The sequence below is a fragment of the Miniopterus natalensis genome, chromosome 14 (assembly GCF_054644295.1).
Source record: "Miniopterus natalensis isolate mMinNat1 chromosome 14, mMinNat1.hap1, whole genome shotgun sequence".
In the NCBI taxonomy this organism is placed as follows: domain Eukaryota; kingdom Metazoa; phylum Chordata; class Mammalia; order Chiroptera; family Miniopteridae; genus Miniopterus; species Miniopterus natalensis.
The window spans coordinates 43,764,268-43,786,799 of NC_142094.1; the positions used below are offsets into that span (position 1 = coordinate 43,764,268).

Genomic DNA, 22,532 nt, shown 5'->3' on the forward strand with positions numbered 1-22,532 from the left:
CACACTTATACTGGTATCCTTGACAGCTTCCCCTGCCTGTATCTACCTCCTCCCCACATTCCCCCAGGCAGAGGTCAGCCCTAGAGGGAGTAAAAGGAACCTAAAGCAACAGAACCCTAACCTGGAATTTTGAATACCTAGGGTTGAATCCCAGCTTTGCCCCTCACTAGCAAATGACCTGGGCAACTGACTTCCCCACTTAAAGCTTTACCCTCTGGCTTTATCCTCTGTAATTGGTGAGAATCAACCTAGGCAATGTATGCCGGGTCACCTAGCCCAGTGCAAGCCATGTAGTCAGTACTCAATATACATTAGCCCTTTTCTGCTTTCTTTGAAGTTATCTGTTATTTCAAGAGTGTCAGGAGTGGGCTGGATTGGCTGGAGGATTAGAGATATAGTGGAGGAGATGGGCTACCTGCCTTGACCACTTTCACTCTCTATTGTTCATGAATTTGCATTTGTGTGTGTGTGTGTGTGTCCCACACACATATCCTGTGACCACTTTACCCCTAAGGCCACTCATTCCAAACAACTAGCTTGGCCAGATTCCATAGTAATGACCAATTACCTGGGTGGACAAAGGGATTTATAACCCACACCTGGTAGGGGACTTTGCCTCCCCTGAATCCGAGGTTCCCTTCTCCTAGGTACATATGTGGAAGGTGGAAGACAAGAAAAAACAGCATTTTTTTGAGCATACACTATGTGCCAGGCACTGTGCTAGGTGTTTCACACCTGAGATCTCATTTACTGTTCATGACAACCTTTGGAAGAAGGTGCAGTTACCTCCATTGAACAAGCAAGAAAACTGAGGTTTAGAGAGGTTAATATATATGACTTGTCTGTAAAACATTCTTATTTCTCTTTGCCTACTGATTAGTTAATGCCTCATTTAAATTTCAGTTCTCGCTTCATCTCCTCTAGGAAGATACTCCTCCCACTCTCATCCCAGCTGATCTAGTGGTCCTACTGCCTTTAAGAAAATATCGTCTCAGCCCTGGTGGGGTGGGTAGCTCAGTTGGTTAGAGCATCCCAGTACACCAAGGTTGCAGGTTCGATCCTGGCCAGGGTACATACAAGAATCAACCAATGAATTGCATAAATAAGTGGAACAACAAATTGATGTTTCTCTCTCCCTAAAAGTAAGTAAATAAAAATTGTAAAAAGGAAAGAAGAAAATGTCATCACACACACAGACAAAAGAGAGAAAAAGAAAGTGTCATCTCAATACTCTTGAATGGGTAATTAAGCGGTTTTAGCTCCTTGAGGAATGAGACTTAAGGAGGTTAAGTAGCTTGTCCAAGGTCACACAGCTGGATACTAAGCTCTTCTCCCTGCCTTAATTTTAGTTTGGACCAGACCCTGAGAAGGAGAGAACATGTTTGGAGCAGCTCTGGGAATTGTGGTGCAGGCAAAAATGGAAAGAGAAATGGATGCCTAGCAGATAGTCCTGGTGTATGGTAGGGAGACAATAAGCCTATGTAGAGTCTATAATTTAATTACCATGTCCAGGAGGATGGCAGGCTTAGCTGATTTGGATGGATGGATATGAGCATCCAGTTTTGGGAGTTTTTTTTGAGATGAAATCACACAACCATCTTGAAGTGAACAACTCAGTGGCATTCCAGTATTTTTTAATATCAGTCATTAGTGTAAGATGGATTCTAGACCTAGGGGATGAAGCAAAGTGGGAGGTACTGAGAAGAGGTGAGTTGAGAAAAGTGGGAAGAGAAGAGGAGCTCCACAGAGAGGCAGACAGCAGTAGCTCCAGGACAGGTAGACTTCCTGTGTCTTTCAGTCCCTAGAGCCTGTCCCATCCAACTCCTTCTCCTGACCTTGACCTTGGCCTCTATTTTCTCCCACATTTCTCTTATCCCTGAAATTCCCTCAAATATTTATTTGTATTGCTTTTCAAGGATGAATATTCTTTTTCCATCAAGGTAGTAGATGATATATGCCTTATTGATGGCTGTGCCTAAAACCTAGTATGTGTCCTACAATATTTGTTGAATGATAAGAATTATATGATAGGATTTATCTTCCCCTGCCTCAACACATGACTCCTTTTGTCCACTGACCATCATCATCACCTTCACCATTTACCATCACCATTCCTTCCTTTCTCTGCCAAAAGAGTTTCTCAAAGTGTATAAGAAACTCCCAGGAAACCTGTTAAATATGAAGGCCCCACCCTCAGGTGGAAGAAATAAATATGTTTTAATCCTCAGCGGAGGATGTACTTAGAGAGAGGGAGGGAGAGAGAGAAACACTGAGGTTTTCTTGCATACCTGTCCCAACTAGGGCCCTGACCAGGAATTGTACCAGCAACCTTTGGGTGCATAGGTCGACACTCAACCAACTGAGCCACTCAGGCCAGTAGGAGAAATCTTATCTCTGGTGAGGGAAAGGGATCTAGGAATCTGCAATTTAAAGGAGTTCCTCAGTTTGGCCGTGTGGCTCAGCGGTTGAGCATTGACCTATGATCCAGGAGATCAAGGTTCGATTCCTGGTCAGGGCTTATGCCCTGGTAGTGGGCTTGATTCCCAATAGGAGGCAGCAGATCAATTCATGTTTCGCTCTCTCTCCCTCTCCTCTCCTCTCTCTGAAATCAATAAAGATATATTTAAATATATATATATCTTTATATCTTTATATATATATCTTTATTGATTTCAGAGAGAGGAAGAAAGAGGGAGAAAGAGAGAAACATCAATGATGAGAGAGTCATTGATCGAGCCCACAACCCGGGCATGTGCCCTGACTGGGAACAGAACCTCGATTGCCTGGATCCTAGGTCGACGCTCAACCTCTGAGCCACGCCCAGCCGGGTAATAAAGATATATTTTTTAAAAAATTCCTCAGATGATTTTTATGCATGAACGTATTTGGGAATAGTTCTTCCTTCTAAAATGGTCCCTGTCCTTCAGGGCATTCCCACCAAGTGGACAAAACCTATTAGTCTCTCCTTCCATAAATAACTGTTTAGAACAGTGGATGATACACCCAGTAGGAACCTAGGAGCCAAAGAAAACAATACTCACTATGTGCCCCTGGGCAAATGGGTTAACCTTTCTTAGTCCCAATTTCTTTTTCAGAATAATGGGGATAGAAATTCTTGCTTTTCTGATTCCTCCAGGGGTAGTGCAAGGATTCCATGATGTGTGACAAGCCGAGGACTGTAAATCATGCCTCCAATGTGGGTTGTTTGAACCTAAAAATAAAGCCCTAAAAGGGACATTGCTATAAGGTCGAAGCTAGCTGTTAGAATAACTTCAATCCAGGTATATTAATTATCTATTGCTGGGTAACAACTTACCCTCAAAGAGTAGCATCTTAAAACAATAAACTTTAATTACCTCACTCAGTTTCCGAGGGTCAGGAATTTAGGAGTGACTGAGCTGGTGGTCCTGGCTCAGGGTCTCCAACAAGGTTGTAGTCAAGGTGATGTCTAGGTCTACAGTCATCTCAAGGTATAACTGGAGCTGGAGAATCTGCTTCCAAGTTCACTTTCATAGCTGTTGGTAGGCCTCAGTTCTTCAAAGGCTGTTGAACAGAGGCTTCAAAAAAATTTTTTTTTTGAGGCTTCAGTTTTTTTTGCCACATGGGACTCTCTCCATTGGGCTGCTCATAACATGGCACACTGTTTTCAGTAGAGTAATAGAGTGAGAGATGAGAGAGAAAAAGAGAGGGGTGGGGAGAGAGAGAATGAAAACAAGCACCTACGCTGAAAGCCCGAGTCTTTTTTTTATTTTATTGATTTTATAGAGAGTAGGGGAGAGAGAGAAAGACATTGATATGCGCCAACTGGGGATCAAATCTACAACTTAGGTATGTGCCCTATTTGGGAATCGAACCCATAACCTTGGTGTATGGGAGACACCACTCTAACAAACTGAGCTACCCAGCCAGGCCTGAAAGCCTCAGCCCTTTTTTTTTAAAATATGTCTTTATTGATTTCAGAGAGAGTAAGGAAGAGGGAGGGAGAGAGAAACATCAATGATGAGAGTCACTGATCCTCGGCCTCCTGCACACCCCCTACTGGGAATTGAGCTGTAACCAGGCATGTGCCCTGACCAGGAATCAAACAAACAGGGATCTCCTGCATCATAGGTCGATGCTCAACCACTGATCCACACCTTCCCCTGGCAAGATTAAAATCTTTTAAAGAAAAAAACTTTTAAAAAATAGAAAACAATATGAAGTAGCTTCTAAATGGCCAGTGAGTAGTAGAGATAGTGATGGAATGTAGAAGTACAGAGAGGGAATACGGTTGCCTGGGATGATCAAAAGGGCTTTCCAAGATAAAGAGGGGGAATGAAAGATGTTTGGAGGTTAAAGTATTCCAGACAGGAAAATCAAGGCAGGAGAACGCCTATTGTCTTTGAAGGACAGCAAAGTGATCTGTCTGCATCAGCAGGACATTTGGTAATGAGCCGCCAACCTGGATTTCTGAGCGTCCCAGATTGACGCTGAGAATCCAATGTTTTAGGACTAAGCTCACAGTGGTGCCGCAGTGGATAAGGTGAGGGTTAGAGCCTGGAGTGTCCACTAGGGGGTGCTGTTTCAACACATGGCCCACTTGGATTTAGGTGAAAGGCGGGCATGGTATAGCAAGTAAAACAAAGAAGGTGTTCCGACAGTTGGACAAATTAGGAAAACAAGAAGATGCGCAAATGTTAACTCTTTATTACCTTTCACTTCCCAACTGGGTCCCCCACACAACAGAAAAACTAAGCATTACAGTATACCTATAACAAGTATCACTCGAACTCCGATTAAAGAAACCACTATTCCCAGGCTCCCTTGCGAGGACAGTGCCCTTTTCCGGGTGCAAGTGTTGGGGGGGGTCTCGCATGGCCTTCTGGAATTCGTAGTCTTGCAGTATCTTCCGGGAACTATAATTCCCTTCCCACAATCGGCTGGGCGAGGCAGGCGACTCGGAGGCGGTGCCGGCTATGAGAGCTGCGCTGGGCGTTTAGGGGCCAAGATGGCGGCGCGCCGGGGACGGAGAGACCGAGTCGCGCCGCCTCCGAGTGGGGGCCCGGGCCCCGACCCTGGCGGTGGAGTCCGCGGAAGCAGTAGAGGTGGTCGCAGCCAAGCGCCGTATGGGACTGTGGGCACTGTGAGCGGCGGGGAGAAGGTGAGAGGCTGGCGGGCGGCCCGCGGCTGGCAGCAAAGCGGCGTGTGCCGGGCGGTGACACGTGGACGCCACAGGAGAGGGAGGAAGCGCTCTGGAGTCGATGCCGGGTGGCTGTGGGAGACAGGTTGGGCCGAGCGGACCTGAGCCTTTTGCTGGTGGGACGCGGGCAGAGGCGGGGTCCCTATGACCATTCCTCCGGAACGGTGGAGGGGCACAGCCTGCTGTCGGAAACGCGGCCTGTGATTGGGGGGGGGGGGGAGGGGGACTCAGACTTGGAGTCGAGGGCCAAGATCTACCTCTAAGGATGCCGGGTCGGGGGTGCCCTGTCCCTGCTCCGCAGTGCCTTTTTGGAGCCACGTGGGAAGGGGGGAGCGATTTTCCCCAGAGAACTTGTCTGCTTCCCCTCCCCCTCTAGACGGCCCCTGCACCCACGTGGATTTGGCTCAGGGTTAGGGGGGCCCGCGGGTCCACGTGCGGGCGAGGAGGGGGTGTCCACGTGGCTCCCGCCTCACGCTGCGGGGCGTCTTGTATCGGCGCTGGAGCCGCACTGCCGGGAACTGGGTGTGTCTCAGCGGGTCCCGCCATCTCCGACGGGGCTGGGGGCCCCTGGCCGGGAAGGAAGGTAGGGGCTGCTAGAGTCAACTTTGCTCAGAGCCTTGGAGTTTCTTTCCTCCTCCTTTGGTCCGCGGAGCCTCTAGACAGTGGATGGTGAAGGAGTTTTCCAGATGTGCGAGAAGTCTGTTCCCTGCGGATGGCGGAGTGTGCTAGGGAGGGTAGAGGGCTGAGGTTGAAAGGCTGTGGAGCAAGCTTTTGGCGGCTTCTGCCAGACTGGCTTGGAGTGGGTTGTGAGTCACGGGCACTCGTGTTTTGGTTGCCTACAGTCCTGCCTTATTCTTGATTCAAGGGGAATGGAGAGTCTCAACATGTACCTGGGACAAGCTTAAGAAAGGGAAAGAGAATCTTCACCTCTTACTGTTTTTTCCAGTATCTCTTTTGAGGAGGCAGCTAAGGTCTGCTCCTGTGAACTGACAAATTAGGTGATCTGTATTTAACCTCTAGAATTTTTGCTGGGGATGGGAAAAACTGGAGGTGATTTGAGAGCAACACTAGATGAACATTAACATTTATTGAGTGGAGGAATTCTTTTTGTCAGATTCTTTTTTCTTGGCCTCTAGCTCTCCATACTTCAAAAGTGTTATCTTCTTACTCCTTAGCACAGGGCTTCTTATAAGTTCCCACCCAGAGTGGAGGTTGGCAGGACTTACTTTGGACTGTTATCTCTCTTAAGCAATTAAGCTGAGTCCTTGAAAGCTTTTTAGTTGTTCTGCAGGTGGGAGTTGTGCTGCAGGCTGCCAGGTAGGGTCAGTTCCAGCAGACCAATCCAGGCCCTTGCCCAGGGGAGAATGGCTTCTGGGTTCCTAACTTAGGAGCCTCCACCCCTTCTTCCCTCATTTTCTCAGAGGTCACATCTTGTGGGAGTGGTGCTACCCACCCTTTGGGGGAGAGACAGGAAGGATTCATGATCTAGCTGTAAGCTAAGTTGGGTGGTCATTTGGGGTTGGAGAGGGTCTCATGGAGAGATTGTCCTTTTCACCCCCCACCCTCACAAGAAGGGCATATGGAAGTTAGCCAACTAGCTACTTACTGAAATAACACTGTGTTCAGACACACGGAATACCAAGGTAAGCCACTCGCGGTCCCTGTCCTGTAGGATCTTAGGGTGTTTTTTTTAATTAGGCTAGACAGACAATAAAGAAAGTGCATTTTAAAAAAATAATTTACTTTTTATTTTGTTTTTTTAAGGAAAGTGCAGTTTTGAGATTATATAATCAGCAGTAACCTACTTTGCAGGGTCTGGGAAAGAACATTTTAAGCTGAGACTCTAAGGCTGTGTGTATAAGTGGGGGACACTTTCATCAGAGGCAATAGTATGTGAAGGCCTTGAGGTGGGAGAGAATATGACTTACTGGAGAAACTGAGAGGCCTATGTGGCTGGTGTGGAGAGAGAGAGGCAGGCTGGTGAGAGAGGACACACTGGAGTAGAAGAGTCTTGTGGGGGAAGACCAGGACCCCTGTAAGCCATGTTAAGGAGTTTAAACCTAATGCCAAGAACAGTAAGGTACCATTAGAAGGATTTAGGGAGGGTATCTGGAAGTGATTAGATTTATTTTTAAAAGTTTAGCTGGTTTTGAGCAGTAAGAGGCCATTGGAGAGATTTAAGGAGGGTCTCTGGAAGTGGTCAGACTTATTTTTAAACGTTTGTAGCTAGTTTTGAACCATGCAGGGACAAGACTGAATGTCGGCTCACTTTTAGCCTAGCCTTAGCCCCTAGATGACATTGGTACTCTGGGAGCTCTCCTATTTGGGGATTGAGGGAGGGATGAGGTAAGGTGAAGAAGGGGGTGTCTCTGACTGGGGCTCCAGTACTTGTCTGTTGGAGGTGGTGATGAGTGGTTCGTAGAGCTTGGCATTGTCTTAAGATTCTGACCCAGTGGCTAGGCCAGGTAGGTTGCAGGACAAGTTGTGATGCAGCCTCCTTGCTCACCCAGGAGTGTTTGCTGAGCCAGATGCTATTCAGCTGCTGGTTGTAATTACAGGGTTGTGAAGGCCTGGGAGGAGTTAGTGCCTAAAACCTGCCACCTTTCACTTCATCTCTGGTTCTGGCCTCCTAAAGTGTTTCTTTCTAGCCTTTCCTCTCCCAGGGTATCCTCAACTTGGGAGAGGGTGGATATGGGGTATAGTTATACCTGTTGCTTTTTTCTCTCTCTTGGAAGAGGTGCAGAGTTTCCCTTTGCTGCAGAAGGGGAGGGGGGACTGTCCATGTTTGTTCCTATTCTCCAGCCTTTGCATCATGTTTCCTATAGTGGAGATACCCATGGCTCTGGCCTCTGGCCTTGCCAGTCCCATTCCAGCCACTTCTCTGCCCTGCCCACACCCACATGTTTGACAGGCCTGGATGGGTGGCTCCCTGCCTAACAGGGCTGAAGACATTGCTAGTTCTCAGGGAAGTGATGGGGTGGGGCTTTTCCATCTACAGAATCAAGCTTTCTCATCTTTTTCTCTCACTTGGTAGGGGTAGAGAAGAGACTTTTTTCCCTTGGGACTACCATTGAGAGGTTGAGTGGCCTATCACAGCGTCCATACATACTTGCTATTCACACTTACTTCACACTGTAGGGCCTTCAAAATAAAAATGTGAAATGTCAATGGCAAGTGTGTGTAAGACACTGTGATAGGCTCCTTGGATGACCAGGAAGTATATGTACAGTTTAAGCCCTTGTAAGAGCCAAGAAGAATATAAAAGCCAATAGGATATGAAGGGTTATTTGCCCAAAGGAACTTGGAATCTAGTTTTAGTATTGATGCAAGGAATGTCATGGGCTGGGGAGGGGGTTCAGTGTGATTGCCAGAAAGATGTGAATTCAGTGGGGAGATCAACTTGAAGAAGATGAAATTTGAGCTAAGCAAGGAAGATAGGTCTAAGTGGGATTGAGGGAGGCAAGGTAGTGGTAACTGAAATTGCCTGCTTGCTGATCTCTCCTTTGGTGTCCCTTCAGACTGTCTGCCTTCACACTGCCAGCAGACATCTCTTCTGAACAATCTTGATATTTTGACTCCCCAGTTTAATAATCTCTTGTGGCTCCAACTCTTTCTGGATAGAGTCCAAACTTTTTTTTGCCTAGAAGGTCCTTGAACACTGCCATCTTGGTTGGGGTTTTTGGCTCATGAGTCGTACTTCTCTGCCAGCAAGTCTGGAGGTTTGGTTTGGTGGAGCTCCCTCTGAGTCTGGGGCCATTGGTGGAGGGGTGGGCACTTGGATTACAGAGCATATCAATCAGCTGTCCTAGAGGGTCCATGTCATGCAGCTTTCACCATGCCCTTATGACCTTCCCCCCCTTTCGCCCCAGGTGCTGATGCATGAAGAGGTGAATGATTCTGACTTAGTCAGTCTGTCTCGGCTGGGCCCCTGTCTGAAGGATAAGGATCTGGAGATGGAGGAACTGATGCTGCAGGATGAGACACTGCTGGGGACCATGCAGAGCTATATGGATGCCTCCCTCATCTCCCTCATTGAGGATTTTGGGAGCCTCGGAGAGGTGAGCTAGAGCTGGGCTTAGAGTTCTTCAGACAGGAGCTTTGCATGGGAGATTATGGCTCACTGCCTCTGTTCTCCCAGAACCTTGGCTCCTGTATACCCAGCCTGAGTTCTTGAAGTGTGTATTTTTTTGTTTCTAGGTGAGAGCTGGGTTGCAGGCTGCCAGATTATGTCCCATTTAAGGATGACTTGGCAGGCTTAGACTATAGTCCAAGGCCTTTTCTCCTTCCTGGGCCCCTTACTTACATGTCTAGAGGATTCTGATTCCTGTTTTGAGCTCAATTCCAGCCTGGCCAAGGGTTGTGTGCCGAGCATTCCACTTCTTAACTTGAGGGTGAAGGGCATGTTTGAAACATAAATTTAAGACTCAATTTTGGCAGATCTCTGTTGACACTAGAGAGGTGATGGATAGTAGTAAATAAAATTGCAACTATGACTTCTGCTACTCAGCTTTGTCCCTGAGTAATTGAGCTGAACTGAGAGCCTGGGAGACTGATTCTCTTGGCATCCTGTTCTTAGTGGCTCAGTAGGTCATTTGGGATGATGGTGTGGGACCTTCCTGTTGTCTTTCTGGAGCAGAGCAGGTTATCTCTGGAGGATCAGAATGAAGTGTCACTGCTCACAGCTCTGACAGAGATCTTGGACAATGCAGATTCCGAGAACCTGTCTCCATTTGACAGCATTCCTGACTCCGAGCTGCTTGTGTCACCTCGGGAAGGCTCCTCTGTGAGTGTGGGACCAGGGAAAGGGGTTGTATGGTTGGTGCAAAGGTTAGAACCACGTCTGAGGGCCTACTCATATAATTCTGAAGCACAGTCTCAACTCAGGTCCTTTTCTTCCTCTTAGTTGCACAAGCTGCTCACCCTCTCTCGGACACCCTCAGAACGTGACCTCATCACCTCAGTTGACCCGCTGGGGCCCAGTACAGGCAGTAGTAGAGTGAGTGGGGTAAGCCTGACTTAAGAAGCTTCAGGGAATCCCAGTGGGGAGGAATGTGTGAAGACAGGTCTGGAAAAATATATTCCTGTAGAAAACTCCTTTTGTGGCTTCTCTTCTCTCCTGTAGATTGAGATGTCTCTCGCAGATTCCCCTTGGGACTTCTCCCCGCCTTCCTTCTTGGAGAACTCCTCTCCCAAACTTCCTAGCTGGAGACCCCCACGATCCAGACCCCGTAGGAGCCAGTCCCCTTCTCCGCAGCAGCGTAGTGATGGGGAAGAAGAAGAGGAGGTGGCCAGCTTCAGCGGCCAGCTGCTTGCTGGGGAGCATGACAGCTCTATGAGCAGCAGCCCAGACTTTCCCATGCACCTGGCCTGCCCTGAGGAAGAAGATAAAACAGCAGCAGCAGAAATGGCAGTGCAGGCAGCTGGCGATGAGAGCATCTCTTCCCTCAGTGAGCTGGTGCGGGCCATGCACCCATATTGCCTGCCCAGCTTCACCCACCTGACATCACTTGACAGTGAACTTCAGGAGCAGCCAGATGATGTGACACTGCCTGAGGATTGTGTGGTGCTAGAGATTGTGGGCCAGGCAGCCACAGCTGGCAATGACCTGCAGATCCCAGTTGTGGTGCGGCAGATCCCTGTTGGACCCCAGCCTGTGCTCCTGGATGACTCGCTAGAGGCCAGTCCATCCTTGCAGCTGCTTATGCCTACACTTGAGTCAGAGACGGATGCTGCTGTGCCCAAGGAAGCCCTCTGCCCTGAGAAAGAAGAGTTGTCACTAGACTCAGAGGAAAAGCTGGACTCAGCCTTGTTGGAGCCCAGGGAGGTCATGGAACCAATGGCGTCCAAGGAGCCTCAGAACCCACCAGCCAATGCAGTGCCGAGTTCCCAGAGAGCGCGAAAGGGCAGGAGGAAGAAGAACAGGGAACAGCCAGCAACCTGTACAGAAGGCTATGCCAGGAGGCTGAGGTCATCCTCTTGTGGGCAGCCTACTGTGGCTACAGAGGTGATCTCTCAGGCAGGCAGTTTGCCTCAGAAGGAACTCCTAAGAGAGGTTGGGCCTCCCCATGGTAGAGGGAAGCCCCGGGCTTGGGCTCGGGCCTGGGCAGGTACCTCAGAGAAGCCTAGCTCTGGGAACTTGGAGAGTAGTGTTGGACAAGCTAGTCCTGCTAAAGAAGGTCCTCTTGATCTCTACCCCAAACTGGGTGATACCATCAAAGTTAACCCTGTTCCAACCCATCTGTCATTGGTTGACTCTACTCATGCCGACCCCATGCCACTTGATTCTGTTGAAGCTGATCCCTCTGCAGTCGATCCTGTTCTAGCTGATCCTGTACCTGTTGACCCTGCATTAGTTGACCATGCTTCAGCCAACTCAGAGCTGGTTGACCCTCTCCCAGCTGACCCAGTGTTGATTGAGCCAGTCCTGGCCGACTCGGCAGCAATTGACCCTGCAGTGGTTGTTCCTATCTCAGATGACTTGCCACCAGTTGACCCTGTCTCAGCCAACCTACCACCAGTTGACTCTGTTCCTGATGACCTGGCTCCAGTTAACCCTGTGCTAGTTAAGTTTAGGCCAACTGATCCCAGACGTGGTGCAGCGTCATCAGCCCAGGGGAGTCCAGCCCTCCAGCTCCTTCTGGAGTCAGAGTCCTTGGACCCCTCAAAGACCATCATCCCTGAAGTCAAGGAGGTCGTGGGTCCTCTGAAGGTAGAAGGTGGTACCAGTGCCACAACCCAGGAAACCAGACCTCGGCCTCTTAGCCTATCTGAGTACCGGCGACGAAGGCAGCAGCGCCAATCAGAGGCAGAAGAAAGAAGTTCCCAGCCCCCATCTGGGAAGTGGCCCAGCCTCCCTGAGACTCCCACAGGGCTGGCAGACATCCCTTGTCTTGTCATCCCACCAGCCCCAGCCAAGAAAACAGCTGTGCAGAGAAGCCCTGAGGCCTGTTTTGTGCCTGTGGGTCCCAGCCCTGCTTCTCCTAGTCCTGAGCCACCTGCAAGCAAATCCGTGGCCTCAGCTCCCACTGAGCAGGTGCCATCCCAAGAGATGCCACTGCCAGCAAGACTACCTCCTGCTGTGCAGTCCATGCCCTCCACCATGCCCACTGCTCTGCCTTTTCCACCAGGTGGGCTAGGCATGACCCCTATGCTTCCCCCACCACCCTTGCAGCCTCCTAGTCTTCCAGTGTCTGTGGGGCCAGTGCCACCTGATCCCTATACTCACTATGCCCCCATGCCACCCTGGCCTTGTTATCCCCCAGTGTCTCCTTCTGGCTATCCTTGTTTGCCACCCCCTCCAACGGTGCCACTAGTCTCTGGTACCCCTGGCTCTTATGCTGTTCCCCCTACTTGCAATGTGCCTTGGGTACCCCCTCCTGCCCCAGTCCCACCTTACAGCTCTAGTTGTACTTATGGGCCCTTGGGATGGGGTGCAGGGCTGCAGCATCCTCCATTCTGGCCTACTGTGCCCCCACCACCTTTGCCTCTAGCCTCTGTTGGGAGAGCTGTTGCCCCACCCAAGGTGGAGCCCAGTGGCATCCCAGCTGGCCCTCCTGAAAGTGTACTTCCTGTGCCGATGGCCTCTTCCCTCAGTCTTGGGTCAGCTGGCCAGGGAGCTCCACAAATAGAGCCCACTAAGGTAGAGGTCAAGCCAGTCTCTGCATCTCCCCATCTGAAACACAAGGTGCCCTCCCCAGTGCAAAGCCCGCAGAATAAGGCTTCACCATATCTGTCTGCTGAGAGTGTGGCTGTTGAGGAACCTGCATCAGAGAGGTTAAAGCTTGAGTCTCAGGAGACCAGGTCCAGGGAGAAGACCCCCTCTCCAGTTGCCAAGGCTGTTCCCACACCCACACCAAGGCAGAGCGCTGTCACCAAGTTGCCTGCTATCCACCCAGCCCGTCTAAGGAAACTGTCCTTCCTGCCTACCCCACATACCCAGGGTTCTGAGGATGTGGTGCAGGCTTTCATCAGTGAGATTGGTGAGTGCCACACAGTTCAGTTGTGAAGAAGGGAATGGGGGTTGGATGGGGAATGTCCCCCTGGATGGGGGGCTAGCCTTTGATTTCTTTGGAGGGTTCCTGAGAGGTGAAGCCTTAGGTTTGTTTAATTCTTTACTGCTTTGTGTTGCTGTTTTGGTTTACATAGTACAGTCAGCAGGGGGAGCATAAAGGGAGAAGTGAGGTAATTTGGGACTTCCTGGGACCTCTGTACTCAGCTGTTTTCCAATCCTGTGTTGTGTGTTTCCACAGGAATTGAGGCATCAGACCTGTCCAGTCTGCTGGAGCAGTTTGAGAAATCAGAAGGTGAGGGAACCTGGGTAGCTTTGCTCCAACCCCTTTTTGTTGATATTTCCTTTGGGTCCAGTTTATAGTTACTTAAACTGGGGGAGGGGCAGTCTCAGCTACTAGAGTAGCCCCCTAATTGGAATGGGAGACAAGATCCACCTGTGATGCAGTCTAAGCCAGGGAGAGTACAGCATGGCAAGTACTACAAAGAGTAGACCAGTGGGGAGATCCATGTGGGTTGGGTTGTTTGGGGACATTTTTCTGGAGGGAAGTAGCTCAAGCTTGGCCTTGAGAAGTAGGATTTCATAGAATGTGTGGTGAATAAAGGCAGAGGTATAGGAATGATTGAGAGTGGTGTGTTTAGAAAGCAATGCATAATAGCTTTTCAGTGCAAGGCATGGTTCTCAGTGCTGTTGATAATACTAGATCTTGTTTTCAAGGAGTTTGTGGTCTTATTGGGGAGAAAAATATGCAGAAATGACTCCTGAATTGGTAATGGGTATCTATAGTTCAAGGTAACATAAGATGTAAGTGTAGAACAAGAGTAAACTATAAAACTAGGAAGTTAAGCAGGTCATGTAGAAGCTTGAATGTTAGGCTCAGAAGTTTGGACTGTCAGATTCAAGGGAGAATGTGGGTATTTCTGAGCAGAGAAGAGACATGATTAACAATAGTACCTGGGGATGGATCTTACTGGGGAGAGCCCAGTGGAATATGTAGGCAAAGTGGATTTTCCACCTTTGGGTCTTAAAGCCAGCCCTTCTATACCTCCTCAATTTGGAACATCTGGTTGGGCTTTTAACTAGTATGGTTTCTTTGCAGCCAAAAAAGAGTACCCTCCCCCGGCTCCTGCTGACAACTTGGCTGTAGGAAACTCAGGGTAAGTATAGAGACATGTGAGCGAGTTACCCTACAGCTGTTGGTCAGCAGCCAGCCGGCGCTCCAGGACCATCCATTGGATGCCTCTTTTACAGAAACATTTAGTCAGCTCTAGAGTCTTTCCCTGTTTCCACATCCCCGTGCTCAGCCTTCACTACTGGGCACTGTCTTGGGTGGCGAGGTAGGAGGATGTGAACCAGACTTTGGCTGATTCCACTCTGGGGTTCCAAATGTCCTGGAGGTGCCTTTTGTCTTCTGGCAAGTTGCACCTTTGGGTTTTTTTCTTTCATTTAACAAGTTTTAAACTTGCTCAACACTGGTGATAGTTTAAGATAAATGGGGGAAGATGCCCATGGCTAGGGCTTTCCTGACTCCTTAGGGGACACAGGCACCCTAGACCTCCTTGTTCCCCAGTCTTTCAGTACTGAGAGGCCTTTTTTCATTTTTCTTGTTGATAGTACCCCATGCTGTTCTGCCAAGCATATTCCTCTTCATACTGATTTTGGGTTGGTTTGAACTGGGCAGGTGAGGCTCCTGGCTTGAAGGAGGTGGGGGGTGTTCAAGATTATAGTCGGCTTGCCTCTTGGTAGTGGGCAAAGCTGAGCTGAAATTCAGCCTACAGTTCAGTGACCAAGACCCCTTTTGTGCTGGAGGCGGAGGATAGGGGCAGGTTGCGGATCCCATTCCTCTCTGCACTCCCCCTCCCCCATTGCTTTGTGAGGAAGGCAGATGTACAAGATGTTGAGGCAATGAACCAGGCTTTCCCTTTTCCCCCTGCCAGCAGCGTTGACCCTCCCCAGGAGAAGAGGCCCCTAGACCGGTTACAAGCCCCAGAACTGGCCAACGTGGCAGGTGGGTTCAGGGTGGGGAACTCTGCCTTTGTTTATGCAGCAAATGTTTGTAGAGCCCCTTCTGCAGAGATCTGATCCTCGTCCTTGAGGTTCTCACAGTCCAGGGGCAGGTGTGTGAAATGAATTTGTTGAGTATCAGAGGTTGTGTGTTAAATAAGCCTGTTTGAGTTATAGTGGGTTCTGAAGGGAGATAGGGAAGGGTTGTATAGAAGGTAATCCCCAAAGCAGAGAAAATCACTGATACTCATCAGGTAGGTTTAAGGGATGGAGCATTCTAGGTAGATGAGCATCTTGAGTGAACTGAAGAAATAAAGTCAGCCTGGTATGTTTTGGGGAATTGCTGGTGGTTCAGTTTGGCTGTAGTGTAGTGGCTGATCTGGGTGGTGAGCAGAGCTAAAGCAAGAGATAAAAGCTGGAGTGGTAAATAGGAGGTCAGATTATGGGAACTTTAAATTTAATGGTAAGCTATTTGGACTTTATCCTGTACATTGAAAAGCAGTTGAAAAAGCTCTACCAAATTGGTGTTTGGGTACTCCCTTCAGCAGGAATGTAGAAGACAGGTGGAGAGGTGTGAAGCTCAAGGTAGGGAATCATCAGAAGATGGGATCATCAGAGAAGATGATTACAAGTCCAGGCAAGATGTAGCCAGAAGTCAGTCAGTGCTGGAGTAGGGTAGAAGGGCCTAGGAATGGAGAAGTAGACCAGGCAGGACCTGGTCTTTAGTTAGGTTTGGCCAGTGAACTGTTGAGGGATTCAGGAAGACCCTGGCTGGCAGGGTTTCTGTTGCTGGTCCCCAAGATGGGGAACATGGGGGAAGGAGTAGTTGCAACAGTGGGAAAAGTTGGGCTGTGGACCATTGTTGGTGTACTTTGTGTGAGATGAGGTGGGGGTCTCTGGAGCCTATATACAGTGTTTGGAAGTGTAGAATCAGATCTCATCCTGCTATCTCCATCCTCCCTCCCCTCACAGGGCTCACCCCTCCAGCTACCCCTCCCCACCAGTTATGGAAGCCCTTGGCTGCTGTTTCCCTGCTGGCCAAAGTCAAATCTCCTAAGTCCACCGCCCAGGAGGGAACCCTGAAGCCTGAAGGAGTTACAGAGGCCAAACATCCAGCTGCAGCCCGCCTCCAAGAAGGGGTCCATGGCCCTAATCCAGTCCATGTGGGCTCTGGGGACCATGACTATTGTGTCCGGAGCAGGACACCCCCCAAAAAGACTCCTGCCTTAGTCTTTCCAGAGGCAGGCTCCCGATGGAATGTCAAACGCCATCAGGATATCACCATCAAACCTGTCTTGTCCCTCGGCCCAGCTACCCCCCTACCCCCAGGCACAGCTGCCTCCCAGGAGCCACTTGATCACAGGACTAGCAAAGAGCAGGCAGATCCCCCAACCTCTTGCCTTGCCCCATCTGCCTTGCTGTCCCCTGAGGCCTCGCCCTGCCGGAATGACATGAACACTAGGACTCCCTCTGAGTTCGCAGCCAAGCGGTCAATGCGCTGTTATCGAAAAGCCTGCAGGTCAGCCAGCCCCCCAAACCGGGGTTGGCAGGGCCGCCGTGGCCGCAGCAGTTCTGTCAGCTCTGGGTCCCACCGGACCAGTGAAGCATCTTCCTCTTCATCCTCATCGTCGTCTTCATCCCGATCCCGGTCCAGGTCCCTCTCCCCCCCACACAAGAGGTGGCGAAGGTGAGCTCTGATGGTGTATGAGGTCCTCTCCACTTAGGAAGTTCATGTACTTTCCCTCTGGTTTATTTTGAAAGCTTTTTTGCACACTGTGTTTGATACTTTCAGGCACTAAGGCTTCTATTTCTGTCTTTGGCTTTTGTCTTCTCCACCTTCCCTGGATTGTTGAGGGAGGCAAGCTGTGAGAAAATCGTTTCTGTCCTCTGTTGGAGTTTAGGAAGTCCCTGAGGTCTCTGCTTCCTTGAGACCTGCCTTGGGGAGACTGTTAGGGTTTGGCCTTGACCCTGCTGATTCCTTCAAATACTGTATCAGTCCTCGTTTCTGGTATTTTCCTGGTGGTATGTGGGAAGGTGGGATTGTGGGTTGTTAATGGTAGACAGTCCTTTTAATCTGTTGAAGAAAGAGTCTAGCGGTTCCTTTGGGTGTCCCTGTGGCCTCATCTATTTCCTTGCAGTATTTTTTTTCCCCCCAGTAACAGACCCAAATTTTTCCATTTAAATAAGGAGGCCTTTTTGATTCTTTGTTTATTTTTCTTCTTTCTGATTTGTTAAATATTTTTCAATCTTTAACTGCATAGTTGAAAAGAAATATGACCTCTGCTAAAACACTCTAAAACATTCCAGATACATCTAAAGTTTATCAGGGCTTCAGTTTGGTCATCTGTGAAGAGTTTTTCTAGACCTCTTCAGCTTTCCTTTGCCTTTATCCTGAGCTTCCTGACAGTGAGGCAGGGCTGCGACCAAGGTGAAGTGGAATATACCTGCACCATTCCCAGCTTTCCTACGTGCCCCTTTATTTTCTAGGTCCAGTTGCAGTTCCTCTGGACGTTCCCGAAGATGCTCTTCCTCATCTTCCTCCTCATCTTCCTCCTCATCTTCCTCATCATCTAGTTCCAGAAGCCGGTCTCGCTCCCCATCCCCCCGCCGGAGAAGTGACAGGAGGCGGCGGTGAGCATGTGTTCCGGGAGTCAGTACATCTGGGGTACAAGTGTCTGAGAGTTCTGAGACTTGAACTGTCTAATGTCTGGGAAGCTTATGGCACCTTTTTTTTTTGTCAGATATAGCTCTTATCGATCACATGACCATTACCAAAGGCAGAGAGTATTGCAGAAGGAGCGTGCAATAGTGAGTAGAGGAACAGGTCATGGGAGAGGGAAATTTGCCCCTGAGCTGTCTACAGCTCTTGCCCTGGCTCATGGTATGTGAATTTTCCTTGACCCAACATAGGAAGAGAGAAGAGTGGTTTTCATTGGGAAGATACCTGGCCGCATGACTCGGTCAGAACTGAAACAGAGATTCTCTGTTTTTGGAGAGATTGAGGAATGCACCATCCACTTCCGTGTCCAAGGGTAAGCTTAGGCCCTAAGGTCAAGATGTCCTTTCTGTCCCATTCATGTACCTTGATGTTTCTTTGTCTTTCCCCCTTGCTCTGGTGTGCTGGTCATTGTAGGACAACTTCATTTTTTTTCACTCAGAGGGTTGGCTATTTGGGGGATGAGAAGAATCACCCCAGTCCCTTTCTGTACCCTGGAAGGCTGTTTCTTCTCCATGGCATGTGCCCAAATAGCCTCTGCCTTGCCCTCTCCACCAGTGACAACTATGGCTTCGTCACTTACCGCTATGCTGAGGAGGCATTTGCAGCCATTGAGAGTGGCCACAAGCTGAGACAGGCAGATGAGCAGCCCTTTGATCTCTGCTTTGGAGGACGCAGGCAGTTCTGCAAGAGAAGCTATTCCGATCTTGGTGAGTGGAGGGAGGCCCTGAGGCTTTGGGGTACTTGATTTCCTCAAAAGGGTTCCCAGCCTTTTGAGAGTGGGCTTGACAGACTTGTCTTCAACTGACACATGAAGGAACATAAGGGGTGGGATGACTTAAAATCATTATTGGCATGGGAGGTGGCTGGCCATCTGAGGACTCTGTGGCTGGGAAGTGTGGTCAGAGACCTTGATGTTTGTCTCTCTCTACCATTATAGACTCCAACCGGGAAGACTTTGACCCTGCTCCTGTAAAGAGCAAATTTGATTCTCTTGACTTTGACACATTGTTGAAACAGGCCCAGAAGAACCTCAGGAGGTAACCCTGGGCCCTTCTCCCCCTACCCCTATTCATTGGAGGTGTCCAACCATCTCCACTCCCCTCCCCTACTCTAGGGGAGAGAGCTGCTAGTGAGGAGATGACTGTTTTATAAAGAAATGGAAAAAGTGAAATAAAAAATGTGTTAAATCAGATTTTTTTAAAGGGTATTTGTTTTTATAAGAGGCATTGAAACAAGTTAATTTGCATTCCTATGTGAGATGGATGAGGTTGAGGGGTTCCCCTGGTGTTTGGATGATCTAAATCACTATGCAGACTAATAAACATGAACTAGAGAGAACTCCCATGTGCTGTTGTGCTTCTTTCTTTCTACGGTATTAGTGCCAGACATACTCATTTTTCCTCTCAACAAAATCAGCAGCATGTTTACATTGAGTTCCTAGGGCCCCTCTTTGGTCAGATGCACAATCCTATTGGACTTGAAACTTGGCTCCTCAAGTGTTTTGTCTGAAATCAGTCACTTAGGGCAGTGCTTCTCAAACTTTAAAAGGGCATTTGAGCCCTGGCCGGTGTGGTTCAGTTGGTTGGGCCTTGTCCCATGCACCAAAATGTTGCTGGTTCAATGCTGGTCAGGGCATGTGCCCTGGATTGCAGGCTTGATCCCCAGTAAAGGGGCGTGCAGGAGGCAAGCAGTCAATGGATGTTCCGCACTTAGTTTCTCTTTCTTCCTCTCTCTCTCTCTCTCTCTCTAAAAAACGGGTGGGGGCATTTGAGACCTGGCTGGTGTTGCTTGGTGGTTAAAGCGTTGTCCCACCCACCGAAGGGTCGCTGGTTGGATTCCTGGTCAGGGCACATAACCACGTTGTGGGTTCCATCCAGGTCATGGCATGTGCATGAGGCAACCAATTAATGTTTCTCATATCAATGTTTCTCTCTCTCTCCCTGCCTCTAGAATCAGTGAAAATAAATAAATCAATAAAAGGGTATTTGAATCATTTGGAGATCTTTTTGGAAAGCTGGTTTTGACTTCTGGGATGGGGCCTAAGATGCTGCATCTCAAGCAAGTGGATGCTGATGCTCTGGTTTTGGATTGGAGTTTTAATGCCAAGGACCTAGGGGAAGCTCACACTTGTTCCAAATAAAGGGTTTTTGTTTTTTTAAAGAGGAAGTGTTTTAGTTGACACTAAGATTTTTTTTTTTTAATACGTCTTTATTGACTTCAGAGAGAGCAAGGGAGAGGGATGGAGAGAGAGAAACACTGATGGGAGAGAGAAACATCGATCAGTTGCCTCCTGCACGCCCCCAACTGAGGATCAAGCCCGCAACCCTGGCATGTGCCCTGACGGGGAATTGAACTGTGATCTGCTGGATCCTAGGTCATGCTCAACTGTTGGGCCATGCCTGGCTGGGCCAAATAAAGGTTTTTTTAAACTGAGACTTAGATGTACATGTACCATTTTAGCTTGAGCACAGTGCTTGGCACACAGCAGTTGCTCAGATGTTTAAAGAATTCATGTATGTGGATAGGCTTCTGGGAAGAGGGAGATGTAGGAGTTATATCTGGGAGAGGGGAATGCCTGCTGAGAAAGGCAAAGTGCGTCCCCTGAAAAAATGCATCTTTACCCTTCTTGAGGGGCATTAATGGAAAGTAGTCAAGGGGTAGTGTGTAGGATTGAACAGATTCTTGTCTGCTGCTAATGTGAACTAAAATATGAGAGAGTTTGAAATTGACCTTGCAGGCATGGGTATTTGAGTATTCATGTCAAGGGCGAGGGCAATTGGGAAGTTTTCCAGTTCTCTCACAGAGTTCACAGTATGAACTGTCAGGACTATAGTTTGAAGAGATTGCTGCTCTGTCACTCAGGTTTGGTGCACAACCCTTTTTACCTTCATGGAGCTGACTTAAGACTGAATAAGTACCTTCCTCATCAACCCTAAAAGACTTTAGGGTTGGAAGTCTGAGGGGAGAATGTTACAGCATGGTCTAGGAAAATTCCAGGACAAGAGGAATAGGGAAACTAAGACATAGTTAAACAGCTTCTATGCTGTTCCTTGTTTCATTGTCCTAAGTATATTTTGGCTGTAGTCAATAAATTCTTGCTTGCTTTTCTACAAGAAAAAAAAAAAAAGACTGAATAAGTGAGCTGCACACCCAGCTCCCTTTTGCTATAAAGAGAAGGCTTTCCAAGCTTGGTCTCCCGCTTTGCATCCACTTCCATTGGTTCTTAACGATTGCTCATCAGACCTCGGATGTCAAAATGAAGCAGATCACGAGCAAGTATGCTTTTGAGGGAAGCCTTGAACAGTGCAGGAGATAAACTTACAGTAGTTCACTTCTCGGCCACATGCTGTGGGCCTTGCAAAGTGATCAAGCCTTTTATTCCGTCTCTGAAAAGTATTCCAATGTGGTATTCCTTGAAGTAGATGTGGATGACTCAGGATATTGCTGCAGAGTATGAAGTCAAGTGCATGCAACCTTCCAGTGTCTTAAAAAAGGAAAAAAGGGTGAATTTTCTCCAGCTAATAAGGAACACTTGAAGCTACCATCAATGAATTAGTTTAATCATGTTTTCTGAAACAACCAGCTATCAGCTCTTATAATTTTTTTTAAAAAATGAATCTTTATTGATTTCAGAGAGAGGAAAGAAGAGGGAGAGAGAGAGAAAGAAACATCAATGATGAGAGAGTCATTGATCGGCTGCCTCCTGCACGCCCCCAACTGGGGATCGAGCCTGCAACCTGGGCATGTACCCTGACTGGGAATCGAACCCCAATCGCCTGGATCCTAGGTCGATGCTCAACTGCTGAGCCATGCCTGGCTGGGCCGTAATTTTTTTTATTTACATAAAAGAAAGATCAAGCATAGAGATTTTATATTCCACTGCTATTTGATTATAAATGACAACAAAGTATTAATTCTTCCCTTTAAAAAAAAAAAAAGGATAGGGTTTCATGGGCAAGACATAATGGGGGAAGGGGCGGTTTTGTAACCAGTAAGGGGACCTGGCCCTGAGCCAGCCTGCCTAGGGCTGGCTGGTAGTTTGTGGGTTCTTGACTTCATACAGGAAGGATTTCACAACACAAGTCCAGGTGATTTTTAGAGGACGTTTATTAAAGCTGAGGACAGTGAAACAAGGTAGGGCCTGGGATAGAAGCAGCAACAGTAGAGAGACTAGGCTGGGCTGCTTTGGCTTGATAAGTCAGAGAAAAGTGGGCCTTGGGATAGGTTCTGGGGGTTAGCCTGGGATGAGCTGCCGCTGCCCATTACTCCCTGGATGCAAGTCTTGTGGGAGTCCCTTAGAGGTAGGAGATGCATGCCTGTGGGGGAAGAAGAGAGGGAAGGGAAAGAGGAAGGCATGCTTCCTGGAGGGAGAGCACTCTGGGACCTTCATTTTGAGGGTTTTTAAAGGCTGAGAGTTTAAGGGAGGTGTTAGGGGATGATCGCAATAGAATATTCATCAGTTGTATGCTGCTGTGCCAAAATTAGATTTATTCTCTTGATCTGTCCTTGGGTGTGGTTTACACAAATGGCACTAATTGGATTTCTGTTCTCTCCCTGAGTAGGGTCATTTGAGCTATTTACCCTCTGATTGGGCAGAAGTACAAGCCATTTACTGTTAAGTG

The 22,532-nt window shown here is 48.5% G+C and overlaps 1 protein-coding gene and 1 pseudogene across 5 annotated transcripts; both read left to right on the forward strand.

Annotated features, from left to right (window-relative positions):
- Positions 1-4,953: 4,953 nt before the first annotated feature.
- On the forward strand, positions 4,954-19,248 carry PPRC1 (PPARG related coactivator 1). 5 transcript variants are annotated; one of them, XM_016220039.2, is made up of 14 exons: positions 4,954-5,140; positions 9,049-9,237; positions 9,816-9,962; positions 10,083-10,175; positions 10,302-13,158; positions 13,429-13,482; positions 14,287-14,344; positions 15,125-15,195; positions 16,164-16,878; positions 17,679-17,822; positions 17,933-17,999; positions 18,102-18,223; positions 18,466-18,617; positions 18,848-19,248. In XM_016220039.2, the coding sequence occupies exons 1-14, from the start codon at positions 4,988-4,990 to the stop codon at positions 18,949-18,951; spliced, it is 4,926 nt and encodes a 1,641-aa protein (XP_016075525.2). In that variant the 5' UTR covers positions 4,954-4,987; the 3' UTR covers positions 18,952-19,248. The 5 variants fall into 5 exon arrangements, with proteins under 5 accessions (XP_016075525.2, XP_016075522.2, XP_016075524.2 ...); XM_016220036.2 differs by having other exon boundaries at positions 4,958-5,140; positions 10,083-10,184; XM_016220038.2 differs by having other exon boundaries at positions 4,958-5,140; positions 10,083-10,184; positions 15,128-15,195.
- A 984-nt stretch (positions 19,249-20,232) lies between these two features.
- Positions 20,233-21,535, forward strand: LOC107542555 (thioredoxin pseudogene; annotated as a pseudogene).
- The last annotated feature ends 997 nt before the right edge of the window (positions 21,536-22,532 follow it).

Bases quoted from the DNA above. Each gene is read 5' to 3' on its own strand.
- PPRC1 (XM_016220036.2), top strand. From the start codon at position 4,988: ATGGCGGCGCGCCGGGGACGGAGAGACCGAGTCGCGCCGCCTCCGAGT. The intron at 5,141-9,048 runs GTGAGAGGCTGG...CTTTCGCCCCAG, and splicing joins CTGTGAGCGGCGGGGAGAAG to GTGCTGATGCATGAAGAGGT. The intron at 13,159-13,428 runs GTGAGTGCCACA...GTGTTTCCACAG, and splicing joins GGCTTTCATCAGTGAGATTG to GAATTGAGGCATCAGACCTG.